This window comes from Rutidosis leptorrhynchoides, chromosome 8, assembly GCF_046630445.1.
Source record: "Rutidosis leptorrhynchoides isolate AG116_Rl617_1_P2 chromosome 8, CSIRO_AGI_Rlap_v1, whole genome shotgun sequence".
Lineage (NCBI taxonomy): Eukaryota > Viridiplantae > Streptophyta > Magnoliopsida > Asterales > Asteraceae > Rutidosis > Rutidosis leptorrhynchoides.
Genome location: NC_092340.1, coordinates 57,485,162 through 57,498,722, shown reverse-complemented (window position 1 = coordinate 57,498,722; position 13,561 = coordinate 57,485,162). Strand labels below are relative to the sequence as shown.

The 13,561-nt window shown below is 33.7% G+C and overlaps 3 protein-coding genes across 3 annotated transcripts; 1 reads left to right on the top strand and 2 right to left on the bottom strand.

Annotated features, from left to right (window-relative positions):
* Positions 1 to 2,623: 2,623 nt before the first annotated feature.
* Positions 2,624 to 4,334, bottom strand: LOC139863431 (uncharacterized). The gene is made up of 5 exons (XM_071852067.1): positions 4,215 to 4,334; positions 4,072 to 4,127; positions 3,883 to 3,976; positions 3,363 to 3,433; positions 2,624 to 3,248 (listed from the first exon to the last, which is right to left on the bottom strand). The coding sequence occupies exons 1-5, from the start codon at positions 4,332 to 4,334 to the stop codon at positions 2,705 to 2,707; spliced, it is 885 nt and encodes a 294-aa protein (XP_071708168.1). The 3' UTR covers positions 2,624 to 2,704.
* Positions 4,335 to 4,356: 22 nt separating this feature from the next.
* LOC139863429 (uncharacterized) lies at positions 4,357 to 8,380 on the bottom strand. Its single transcript, XM_071852066.1, has 13 exons — positions 8,246 to 8,380; positions 7,430 to 7,672; positions 7,022 to 7,117; positions 6,516 to 6,568; positions 6,274 to 6,370; positions 6,116 to 6,189; positions 5,833 to 5,947; positions 5,515 to 5,625; positions 5,338 to 5,414; positions 5,180 to 5,246; positions 5,048 to 5,113; positions 4,647 to 4,754; positions 4,357 to 4,536 (listed from the first exon to the last, which is right to left on the bottom strand). Exons 1-13 carry the CDS (start codon positions 8,378 to 8,380, stop codon positions 4,357 to 4,359), a joined length of 1,422 nt encoding a protein of 473 aa, XP_071708167.1.
* A 1,660-nt stretch (positions 8,381 to 10,040) lies between these two features.
* LOC139862655 (protein CANDIDATE G-PROTEIN COUPLED RECEPTOR 7-like) lies at positions 10,041 to 13,199 on the top strand. Its single transcript, XM_071851275.1, has 2 exons — positions 10,041 to 10,858; positions 12,572 to 13,199. Exons 1-2 carry the CDS (start codon positions 10,159 to 10,161, stop codon positions 13,186 to 13,188), a joined length of 1,317 nt encoding a protein of 438 aa, XP_071707376.1. The 5' UTR covers positions 10,041 to 10,158; the 3' UTR covers positions 13,189 to 13,199.
* The last annotated feature ends 362 nt before the right edge of the window (positions 13,200 to 13,561 follow it).

Below are 13,561 nucleotides of genomic sequence, written 5' to 3'. Positions count from 1 at the left end.
CACCACTCTTACTAATCTTTTATCTAGTTTTGTCCCGTGTAGCTCAGGTAAAGAAGAATGGTCATGGTCTTGGAGTAAGGATGGCTCGTTTTCGGTTCACAAGCTTACGGATATTCTGGTCCGGAGCAGCCCTGACATCGCAACCGTGAGCATAAAGTCGCTCCGCAACAAACTGGTCCCCCTCAAAGTTGAGTTGTTTATTTGGCGTACTCGACACAAAAGGTTACCTACAAGAGTTGAACTTGACAAGAGAGGTATGGACTTGGGTACGGTACGTTGTCCGGTTTGTGACAATGGTTTGGAATCAGTAGAGCACTCCATCATCTTATGCACTTTCGCTTTTGACATTTGGAATCGTGTCTATGATTGGTGGAAGCTCGGCCCTTTTACAAACTTGGGTATAAATGAATCTTTTCTTGGAAATGGATATAACTTCACCTCCGACTTGGGAAAACTGTTGTGGCAAGCTACGGAATGGGTTACGGGATACATGATTTGGAAAAGTAGGAACGCTTTCACTTTCACTAAGATAAAACCGACATGCGCAATGGTATTCAAAGACATCCAACTTAAATGCTTCGAATGGATCTCTAATAGGATCAAAGGCACCAATATTGAATGGGATGTCTGGCTTGCAAATCCACGAGGTTATGATTCGCTAGCTTTATCGTCTAGGAGATCCGGGATAGGTTAATTAATTGTTCTCCACGCAGGTTTTTTGCCCCACTCCTGGAGTAGTCGTTTTGGTAGAGAGAATTTGAGGTGGATCAGGGGGCTTTGTCGTTGAATTGCCAACACTGTGCTCTGTCCCCACTCCAGCTTGTTTAGTTAATTCTTCTCAAGTCCAATCTCGACCTTAATGATAATGAACGGACTACGGCGTTTTCCTGCACACTTGTGGAGTCTTACTATCTCGGTTATATATTTGTCGTTTTGTTTTCCTAGATGTAGTTCCGTTTTTGTAAGCGTGACATTATTGTAATTATTTCGTGTTGATATATATAATACATACTTCCTTTGCCGTTAAAAAAAAAAAAAAAAAAAAAAAAAAAAAGTCTTCAACTAATAATACGGTTCATTAAAACCATATATTATGTTAGACACTATTATTTTTAAAGCTTTTAATTTCACAATGCTAGGATGCAAATTATTTTTTGGCCCCGACCTCCCTACTCTACATTTCCAAAATTGAATCTATTTAATAACACTAATAGATTTGAAATCTAGAGTCAATAGAGACCATATATAATAAGAGTATTTAAAAAAAAAAAACATAACACCATATATGCATAAAAGTCTAGTACCGCAATTTTTTATTTGATAAACGTCCAAAATTGTGCATAATTTCTGCAATATCTTTTGTTTCTCTGTCTACGTGTTTCTCTTACTTAATTTTATCAATTTTTAGCATCTAGGGCCCTGTTAAAATAAGTAGCATAAAGAGAATAATGACAACACAAAATTTACTTTTACTATCTTTTTTATTTAGAAATGTATTGTAAAGAAATAAATACTAGCAAGGGTTAGTATTGATAAGGGTTATTGGGCCAGATCTTGAGCCCATACTATGATGTTCACTGAGTGGAAACCCGTTGCTGCAAATACTGCCCATTTTTCTAGTTTTAGGCAATCGCACATGCTCATTTATCTGACAAGCTTCAAACAAATTTAATTAAAAAGAAACAGTAGGCATCTAATGCCAAAAACATTTACTAATTCTGGATTGTATATATAGGACATAGGGATTTTATAATTTATATAAGATTAATAAAGTCTGTTTCAGTAGTTGTTGATGTTAAATATACTACTCATGTCTTCAACTTCATTTCCCACTACTAGTGTATGTAATTCTTGATTGCAACAACTTTGTAATCTGAAGAAACAAAAACAACGCTCTTTCGCCTCAAAGAAACCGCAAAAAGAACAAACTCATGTGTCAAGTAACTTTTATTTAACTAATGCACATTTGGGTAAATAAGTATTTTTCAAAGTTTCTCAAGGGAACAGGCTTACAGTTAGCAAAAGATATCCTAAAGTGAAAACTGTTACAGTTACACTGGACTAACTAGCATGATGCACAATATTCACATGAGGGATTTAATAAAAGCACAATAATACATTACCTTGTTTAATTGAAGCAAAGTTAATCTTTTCACTATAACAACATGATGAAATTGTACAATTATACATGTAAAATCGTCTACTAAATGTATAAAATATACCATCTATGCGGTTCGCAAGACTTGAGTTCTCTATACAGTGTCAAAGGCACCACCATTACCTGTAGATAAACTTCACATCTTTAAAGAAAAACAAATAAGAAATTATTTCAATTCTTATATACTACTCTCTCAATTGACTTTTAAAAGTCAATTTTCTCAACTCCGACTTAATATATTTTTGTTTGTTTTATATAATATTTGATAGAATAGAATAGAATTTACATGAATGGATTGAGTTTTAAACATTTTTTCATTAGTACAATTTTCTTAAAATACAACACAAACAAAGATATTTAGAGGCAAAGTTAAAATAAAAGACTTTGAAAGTCAAAATGGGACAGTTATTTTGAAATAGGAGGGACTAGTTGATAAAAAACAGAATGCTTGTATATCATAAATCTTTAACTTACCATGGCAAATGGGCACATATATCCTATTGTTTCGGGTAAACCATTCGTCATCTATAAACCGTTCATCAAATTCTAAACCTGTTTCTTTGATGCATCATCAGTATCTGACGGCTTATCACTCTCACTTGTGGCACTCGTCGACAACTTTTCGTCATTACTAGTAGACGTTTCAGGGTTCACGTCTTCTTTTTCCGACAGCTTCTTCTCGTCACCCGTAGAACATTGAGACATACTAATTTCTTGTCTTGCCGCCGTGTCCATTTTCCCGCCATGTTCTAGTATCAACTGTTCCTTATTTTCTTTCTCAATATTCATAGTCGTATCATCAACCATATGAACTTTTGAAGGAGAGTTTTCTGTACTACCACCTAATGGTATATACGGTCTATTATTCGGAGACCGTGTTACAAGTTTCTGCGTAAGAATGGATTTTAAATCGACAGACAACACAAGTTTGGAAGATGGAGATGCACCCTTTTTTGGGCTTTCCTTTGATGACGTCTTTTCTCCCTCGGTTGACTTATCGTTCCTCAAAAATGGTTTTGGTAAAGATTCAAAGTTGACTCTAACTTTTTCGATCGCATCACATAACTCATTAATCGGTTCAATACCTTTCCTGGCATTATTAGCATTGAATTCATGAGAACAAACGGTTTCTGGAATTAGAAATTTTATTTATTATAATCAATATAAGAAGGCATGAAATGAGGTTTAAATGAGTTCATGTCACCTAGAAACATTATCAATTGCAAGGTAAAATTGCTCTTTAACATTCTCTGCTGCATCAAAAATTGCAAACACCTGCATAGTAAGATTATTACTAATTACTGATATGATAATAAGATTAGGGCCTGTTTACTTTCCATTTAATGATCTGTTTCTGTACAGCTCTGTAAAATTGTTGTTTCTTTGTCACTTGATCTATCACTTAATCTGAAAATTGGTTTGTTTCTAGGAGACATAGAATCAGACACCCCTTCCCCATTAAGAGGCAAATGAAAAAAAAAAAAACTTAATAAAGAAAGAAAGTAAACAGCCCCTACTTTCCACTTAATGATCTATTTCTGTACAACTCTTAATTCAGTAAGTAAACTTGTTTTTTTTGTCACTTAATCTGAAAATTGGTCTGTTTCTAGGAGACATAGAATCAGACACCCCTTCCCATTAAGAGGCAAATGAAAACAAGACTTAATACATAAGAAAGTAAACAACTGTTATTACTAATATGTAGGTCTAACAACAGATTATACCTTGGTTTCAGCAGCCAAATATTCCTGCTCAAGAGCGTGTCTTCGTTCAATATCTTGTAAAAACTCTTCATCTGGGTCAATCGCCTTCTCATATCTACCACATGCATGAAAGTAATAACAACTTGTTATTTTTGAAAAACATTTCGATATTTCATCTTGTTTCATATCAAACTATAGGATAAAATAAACCTTTTCAAGTTCATCATATGTTTCTTTACATTGTTAATGGCAGGTTCCAATGCATCCTTATAATAAGATCCAAATATGCAAAACCAGTAAGATACAGAAACATTATGAATTTGTCATTAGGTAAAAGCAGGATAAATTAATACCTTGTAAGCACATAATAGACTCCTAGTCACATTTATGAAGTATTCTTCAACAATCTCCAACTCATCACTTTCGATAGTCAAATCAAATTTAAGCAAAATATAGTCATAAGATGTATACATTTCAAGGAGAATATTAATATCATCATGCACGTACAAAAAACCAATAAATTAAGTTCTTACAAAGTACATACTTGACCTTCTTATCATTTTGTTCCATAAATGAGGACTGCAAAGCCCAAGTAGCTTCTAGAAAATCGACAAATGTACTACACGTATCTGCTTCTGCTCTATACGATGTAATTGCTTTTACAAGTTCATCCTCCTATATATGATATATAGAATTTAGATCAGAGTTCATAACATTAAGATGATAAAGTGTCACTCGATTATTATCATTGGTGTATAATTGTATTAGACCGGATAAATTGTAACCTTTGATTTGAAGTGTACGAGAAGTTCGTTATTAGCATCATCAAACTGTTCCCTTTCTTCCCTAGCATCTTCAAGACGAGCATTTGCAACAGCCAATGAGCTTATAACCTAAAAATGCAGTTCCCATCAGAAAAATAAAGCAAATTTAAGTCCAAATATACCAATATTGAAGCTTACACACAATTCACATATGGATTCTATATCGAGAAACTAGCATTGCTATTGAGTCATTCCTAATATATAAAAGGACACAGCTTTAATTTTCTTAAGCGAATATCGATATTAAAAGCAACATAATTACACCTTAAATTGATAATTGATCTTAGATTTAAGTCAACATGAGGGTTAATTAGCTTTTGACAGCATTATAACACATTTAAGAAAGATTAGTAACCATTCACCTTCTGCAACTCAGCTTCAAGTTCGTCTCTCTGCTTTTCAAGCACACTAATTTCAGCTGCTATATCCTGAAAAATGTATCAACATTTCAGCCTTTTTGAAGTGCCTCATAATAGACAGATATGCAAGCATACCTTCTCAATTTGACTGACTTCACCAGTTTTGGCTACACGAAAATGAAGGGCTTCTTCTTTCTGTTGCCTGATATAACAGCAAACATACATGTATTTGATGGCGTACAGAAAGTCTTCATCATCAAAAACAAACAGACAGCTAAAAAAGAGATAATTACCTATGATCAGATATGCGCTTTTCAGTTTTAGATGCTGAGCTGAGAAGCGACTCAGATAACACTTTCAGTTTATCAACCTGCATAAATTTTAGTTTCTTAGAATGTCAAGCACAATGCTGTTCTTGACAGTTAATTATAAATGCAATTAAGTATAAAGAGAATATGTCAAATGCTAACTTTATGAGCATGAGTCTTTGGTGTATCCCCATTGTTCAACAATCTTTTTTTAAGTAAAAGTGACTCCAGCCTACAACATAGTCGAACGGGGGAAACCGATTCTTTTATAACCTGCAGTAACAAAAGTCAATGTTATATCAACAGAATGAATAATCACTATATTTCAAAAAAAAAAAAAAAATTACTTCTTTTTCACCAATAATGCAGTAAAGTTGCAATTTATAAAGAGTCTATATTATAGGACACTCTTACTAATTTAAGAATAATGTTACGCCTAGACAAGACACAAACTTTATGTATTTACAGTAAAGGGAATACCTCCAATGTTGCATCACTTGTTGCATCTGATGAACTTCCATCACTCTCAATTACAAGTCCTTGTTGTTCTAGTCTTCTCAAGCTTTGATATATCTCTAAGACTTCAGAATCTATTCTGGGGACGGATCATGAAATACATAAAACGGAAATATACAGTCAGCAGTTGCACAATAGTAGTTGTAACAAATTTTACAAAGTTGTACAACAGATGTGACACAAAAACTTTGTTGTTGATGGTAGTTTTTACATAAATAAATTTCAATCTCAACACATCCTTACCAACCTCAAAATGTCAGCATTTACTTTCAGCCCAGTAATTGCAGTTTGAGCGAATTGAAGTAATTCTTTTCTTTTTGCCTGAGAAATGAAAGTTTTGGGGTAAGCATATCGTTGACCACATCTTTAGATATTTTATTGAAAAGAATTAAAAATCAAATTTACCAGCACTTCATCATCGTAAACTGAGAAAGCTTTTGACAATTCTAGAATCCTTTTTACAATTACATCGTGGACATCCTTCCCTCCTGTGAGACATAGCCTACATCCAGACAAACGGGAAAATATAACAAGAAATTTTATTTGATATCTGCTTCACGTTATGGTTCAGAGAAACTTGTGTATATATAAAATTTTGTATCAATTAGTCATACAATAAATTGGATCAGAGAAGTAAGAATTATCACCCGTATAGCTCGTGTAGTAGCGGAATTTCTTCCATGCGTGGTGCTCCAAGAATCTGATTCAGACAAAAGAGTGAACCTGCGGTTAAGCTCCATATATCAGCAAAATAAAATTATCTTATATGTTCTTAAAAGGCCTCCTTAAAGTCTAACAATGAACATTATCACGTCAGAATTCTAAATTTTCATTTACACAGATTTCAAAATTTCCATTTACAAAGATTTCCAAATTTCCTATGTATGCATATTTACATTTGTTCTTATTAAAATTTAACCTCACTACTATTTGTAACAAGGAGCCATACAATTAATTTTGTATAAGGAGAGTGTTGGCATGATATGAGTTAAGCAACTAATTAGTTAGGTGAGCGAAAGCAAGAAATAGACCGTGTTAGATGGTTTGTGAAGATTCTAATATTAGTAATGTGTAGACAACTGACCCATAAGAACTGTTAATTATTGAGTAACAAATACTCAGCCTAGAGATGCCTTTTTTCAGATATACTTACCATAGACATTGTTAGGCCTTCAAGAGCCTGGCTGTGAAGAAAAACATCACGAAAGTTCACTGGTGATACACCAAGATCTTGATCATAATATAGGACCTGTCAATCGAGAAATATATGATGAATAAATAAACAATAAAAGGTAGAAGGTTTTCCCTGTTCGGGCTACCCGGGAGGGCGAGTAATCCGACCCCATACTCTGATGTACGCAGCCCAGCAGGATCACTCCCTGGCTGTTTCCAACCCATCCTTGGCCATCACTAAACAATCATTTTACATAATGCAGTTGTGAAACACTAAATAACAGCAAAATTTTAGTGAAAACAAAAAACAATTCACAGAATGCATAGCACTTAAAACACATCACTCCAGTTAACAGAACACAAAATAGGGGCAGAATTTGGCACTTACAACATCCGAATTTACCGGAGTATCATATTTAGCATTTGAGGTATGAGATTCATCAGAATACTTCTCATCATTCTCTGAATTCTGTCTTTCAGTTTCTCTTAAGGAAAATAACCATCTTCTTAGCAACTGAACTCTTTCTTCCCCTTGACAAGAAACAGAAACTTCTTCTAGCCTTCTAACTGCCTCTTTATAGCTTTTCATGTTTCGCGCTGCCTGCATAGTTTCAGCATGATACAGATCACACTATCAAATTAGAACAAGATAACAGGATAATGGACACAAATTTCCATACATACCGTTCAAGTCATTGAAATAACATATATACATCCATATCCAGATACATAAATATAATAATTCAATATGTCTAGGGGACTTAACCACCCACGCGTTCATCTCCCTGCAGTTGCATAACCCGCCCCCAACTGTTGTCGAGGAGGAAACCCGGCCCAATTCGAGGGCATGGGCGGTAAAACCCCCCTCCCCCTGCACCCACAACGCGATGTGCGAAAGACACCCTTGGGTGGAATTCAAGGGTAAAGGGTAAACATTGTGTGCAATGGTGCACCCCACCACGGGAGTCGAACTCTGACCTCTCGCTAAGAGAAGCAGACCACTACCACATGAGCTACAACATAATGTTTAAATTTTCAAATCCTAACATTTTACATTTACGCAGCAACAAATTCATGAATAATTCAGACATTTTAATTCAATATCATCAATTATTTAAGAATCGTGACATTAATTTTAGATATTTTAGGTACTAGATATATAATTAAAAGGGAAAAAAAAAGGAATTAGGTAGGTTAGGGTTACATATCGGTCGTGCAATTTTTTGACATTAACGGAGCGGATGACATTATAACCGGTATGAGATCGAACGGCTTCTCCGAAACTCGACCTGTTGCGTGCTTCCGAAGCTATGTTCATCGCCGATCTTAGCCACGCCATTGTTATTGTTATTTACAGGCAATTTGAATAATTTATTTCTCCCGCGAAATGAGAAATGCCGAGAGAGGAAAATGGATTTGTGAATTTTGTTAGAATGAAAGTTTTGGTTTTGTATGAGCCGTTTGCCTTTTATCTCTCGCTTTCAGTTTAAGTCAATTACTGATTTGCCACAGAATACGTTCCAATTCTTTAATTCTTTATTTATTTTTTATTTTTTTATTTTATGGTCAAAAAGTTGAATCTTATTTTTCTTTATCTTTTATGTTAAAAAAATAAAGAATTAAAATTCCTTCAATTATCATTAACAAATGCAAGTTTAAGGAATAATATGTGTAAAAAAAAAAAAAAACGAAAATACCCATAATTTTGGGAATAAACAAATGGTGTGAACAGTAAAATAGTAGTCTCTAATGATATATAGTTAATTAATACATTTTGATAAGATAAAATGACCCAAATCACGTGAAAGTTAATCAATATAGTGTATGATATTTAGTTTATAAACGTTTAATCTGAATATCAAAGCAAATTCAAATCAGTTAAAATCAAATTAAAATTTAAAAGGTTTTGTATTGACTAAAATCGAAGCTGAATTTAATATTCGATTTTCGATTTGAATATCGTTTGAATATTTCGAGTTCGATAAAATCAAATACCAAATTCATAATTTAATTCAATTTAATAAAAATAAATTTATTAATATAATGTGTGATTTCTTAAACTCGGTTAAAGATTGAATATTTTAGTGTTTTGAAAACTAACAAAGTATGGCTATCACATTATTGTGAAACAAAGAAGTTTTTTTTGGACCTTGAATCTTTTTTTTTTTTTTTTTTTTTTTTTTGTGAAAGGCAAGCTTGCATCAGTCCGGACCGAAGCCTAGTCATCATTTGCACACACACACGCGCTTTCGGGCAGGAAACCCGAACCACACTCTGAGGATCCGACCCTTTAACCATCCCGAGGGGCAGGCGGGCCGGATCTTAGTCCCGGAGCGGGTCGGTAAAACCTTCCCTTTGGGCCACCTTCAAGGAATATATTTCAATTCCTAGAGCGGGTGACGAGGCTCGAACCCGAGACCTCTAGCCCTGCGAGTACACAAATGTAACCGCGGTACCATTGAAGCAATGCTTCGTTGGTAGGACCTTGAATCTTACGTACATTGATGATTGAAATGTTTTGTGAATTCGAATTTGATTATAAAATAAAACATATTAATGATTATATATTATATATTATGTAATTTATATCATACAATCATTTATATTTTGTAACTTTGTATGTTGAAGTTATTATTAATAAAATTTGAATATTTATTTATTTTTCAGTTTTAATCGAAAATTAACCTAAAACTAAATTTAATTTTGTTCAACTTTTGTGTGTATTCGGCATATGAATTCGATCTTCAACTTGATTTCAGTTCTTAGGTTTAAAAACTGAACAAACCGAACAATTAAATTGAATATACCATATGGCAAACCAATGAGTACTCATAAATCAACTCGTGGACTATAAATTTTACTTATTTTTAGATGCATTTTACAACAGAGAATATTTAGTGCCCATATATTTTCTAGTTTTCTGATCTAATTTTGTGGATTTAAAATCCATGTAAAATGCAGTTGGCTATAAAAAATAGAGACTGAAAAATAGGCGATAAACAGAGGGCTGTTTGGGGGAACCACAGTTTTCTCAATAAACTAAAATTCCCGCGTTCCAAAAACTCGCCAACGATCACCGCCGTCCACCACCACCGGCGTTCGCCGGAAAATTTAAAAATGACGATATCAATTAAATTCTCTCTAATTCTCCTCTTGATCTTCTATTTCTTCACACCACATGTCACGGCAGAGATCAAATCATTAAAAATCAAAGAAGACAACCGTCCAATGATCCTTTTCGAACAATTCGGATTCACGCACAAAGGATTCGCTTCCGTTGCAATCTCATCCGTATCGGTGACCGCAAGCATTTCGAAACCCGATGCTTCACGTCTCGGTTTCTTCCTTTTATCTCAAGGTTCAATTAATCAAGTTCTAATGGAACTGGAACAAAATCCTGAAACATGTATTGTCAATTCAAAATTCATTTCTCTATTATTCACATTTAAAGATCTATCTCCACCGCCTAATTCTTCGCATAATAAATCGTATCCGATTGGATATCCTGGTGAATATTCCCTATTTTTTGCTAATTGTAACCCTGGATCGCTTGTTTCTATGGATGTTCATACGGAGCTGTATAATAGTGAAGATGGAAAACATAGGGATTACTTATCAGCAGGACAATCGCAGCTTCCGTCATTTTATTTCATTTTCTCCATCTTTTATTTAATTTTCTTAGGGTTTTGGATCGTTGAATGCGGTAAAAATAAATTCTCCGTTCACCGGATTCATTTACTTATGGCTGTGTTACTTTTGGTTAAAGCATTAAACTTGATTTGTGCAGCAGAAGATAAACATTACACTAAGGTTACAGGTAAGATGACCAATGGATATTATATCTTTATTTCTGTTGTATCCGTTGTAAACGAGCTTAATCAAGCCTTAGCTCGGCTCATTTGACACAAGTTATATAAAATATAATATAAATATAAATATAAATAGATATTATTTAGAAAAGAAATAATTGTGCTGTTAGTCACTCCATTTTACTTCAAAAAACTAACAGCGTCCCTCAAGTTGTTTTTTGGCTTTCAGCGTCCCTCTATTATCACATTTTTTGATTACGCGTCCCTCCGTCAACTTTCTGTTAAAAAAGTCCGTTAAATCATGCCATGTGCCTTGCATGTGAGGGTAAATTCGACTTTTTACTCTTTTCTTCACTAAAATCGAGGACCACCGGCCCAAAAAAATGAAAAATCTTATAATTTATATATATTTTTTTATCTATATATTTATTTATTTTTAGTAAATTATCTTTTCTATCAACGGAGTATCATTTACTTTACTTTTTTATTTTCAAAATACCCACCTACTCTCTTTCTTCCCCCATAATAATCTCTTTCACATTCATCCATTGTTAAATTAACAGAGCTTTTGAAAATAAGTCGTTAGAATCGTATGATTAGAGGGTGCTTGTATGCTAACGAATTTTTATCAGTTCATTGAGAGTATGATTTATATGCAATTTCACAGTTATATTTTGAATTATCTTCATCTTCATTAGTAGCTTTGAGTGATACATATTACTTCTTAATTTCTCCTGACACAAGGTTAGGATGAATTGTAAGGATTGTTGTATTAAATTGGTTAATGATCCAAAAGTGTTAAAAAAAAATTGAAGCCGAATGGGTGATATTACAATAAAGTCATATATTTACTGGATTCATCCCATGTTAGGTAAATTAATAAATTCAGATACTTTATCATGATAACACTTTAATTCAGGAAAAATGTTATCGTAAAATCTAACATGGGGTGATGGACAGGGGCGGATCTATTAAGGTGCAAACGGGGTCACCCGCCTCCAATGAACTTGAAACTTTTAGTGTATATGTTTTAGTGAATTTAGTGTGATTAAATGTAAATTCGTTATTTGACCCCAGTACTTTTGTTGTTAAACTCATTAATCAAGCTTTTATAAAATAAAAAGGAGAAAAAATGAAGTGCAGATCGTATTTCATGGAAGTAAATTTGGAAATAAAAGGGTTTTGGTAAAGTTAATTGAGTTGCAGGAAAATTTTGGGGGAGACGACATCATGCCCCACTTCCTTTATAATATTTGATATTTTTTTTAAAGTCCTTTCTTTTGTCTAAAATTTTAATTTATAAATTAAAAATATATAAATTATAAGAATTTTTGCACCGGTGGACCCTCATATACAAGGCACATGGCATGACTTAACGGACTTTTTTAACAGAAAGTTAACGGAGGGACGTGTAATAAAAAAATGTGATAATAGAGGGACGCTGAAAGCCAAAAAAAAATTTGAGGGACGCTGTTAACTTTTTGGGGTAAAATGGAGGGACCAACGGCACAATTATTTCTTTAGAAAATTATATAACTTTGTATTATATAAAATATAAAATATAAATAGATATTAATTAAAGATTCATTTAGACTCGTGAGATTGTTCGAGCTCGATTAATCGGTCTTTTCTCCCCATTCATATCATGTATCCATCCCGAACATTTTCTGCACAAAATTTGCATCTACTAATCTTTGTTTTTAATCTATGACTGGATATAGGTACATCTCATGGATGGGATGTGTTGTTCTACACTTTTCAGTTTTTAAGGGCGGTACTATTGTTCACCGTGATCATTTTGATCGGGACCGGATGGTCGTTTTTGAAACCATTCTTACAAGAAAAGGAGAAGAAAGTGTTAATGATTGTGATCCCTCTTCAAGTTTTAGCAAACATAGCTTCAATAGTGATAGGAGAAAATGGGCCGTTTATAAAGAGTTGGATAACATGGAACCAAGTGTTCTTATTAGTCGATGTTATATGTTGTTGCGCGATTCTTTTCCCTATTTTGTGGTCAATTCGATCACTGCGCGAGACATCGAAAACAGATGGCAAGGCTGCTAGGAATTTGGCTAAGTTGACACTATTTAGGCAATTCTATGTTGTGGTAATTGGATACTTGTATTTCACAAGAATCATTGTTTTCTGTTTGAAAACAATCGCGTCGTATAAATTTCAGTGGGTGTCTAATGGTGCAGAAGAAGTAGCGAGTCTCGTGTTTTATATGGTGATGTTTTATATGTTCAGGCCGGTTGATAATAACGAGTATTTTCTTGTTGATGATTATCAAGAAATGCAAGCTGAAAGGTACTTACAGGAAGAGGAATTGGAGCTTTGAATTGTTGCACACATTTTACAACTATAAGAGTTCCTTTTGTTTTGTTTCATGATAACTTAATATATACTGTATATCTTTGTTTCATAATAACTTATTACTGTTTTTACTAATCAACATATTACTATATCTTTGTCGTTAAAAGTTGTTGCAATTGGCTGTTTATATTGGGTTAAAGTCAAATATAGGCTACAAACTTACACAAATGTACCGATGTCGCCCACAAACCCATTTCCGTCCTACTGTCGCCTACAAATTTAAAAAAAATGTGCTGATGTTAACATTTCGTCACCGGTTACCTGCTGAACCGGTAAAGTTAATTATTTAACTTTTTTTATTCATTTTATATGTCCCGATATCGTCCATATACTTTAAG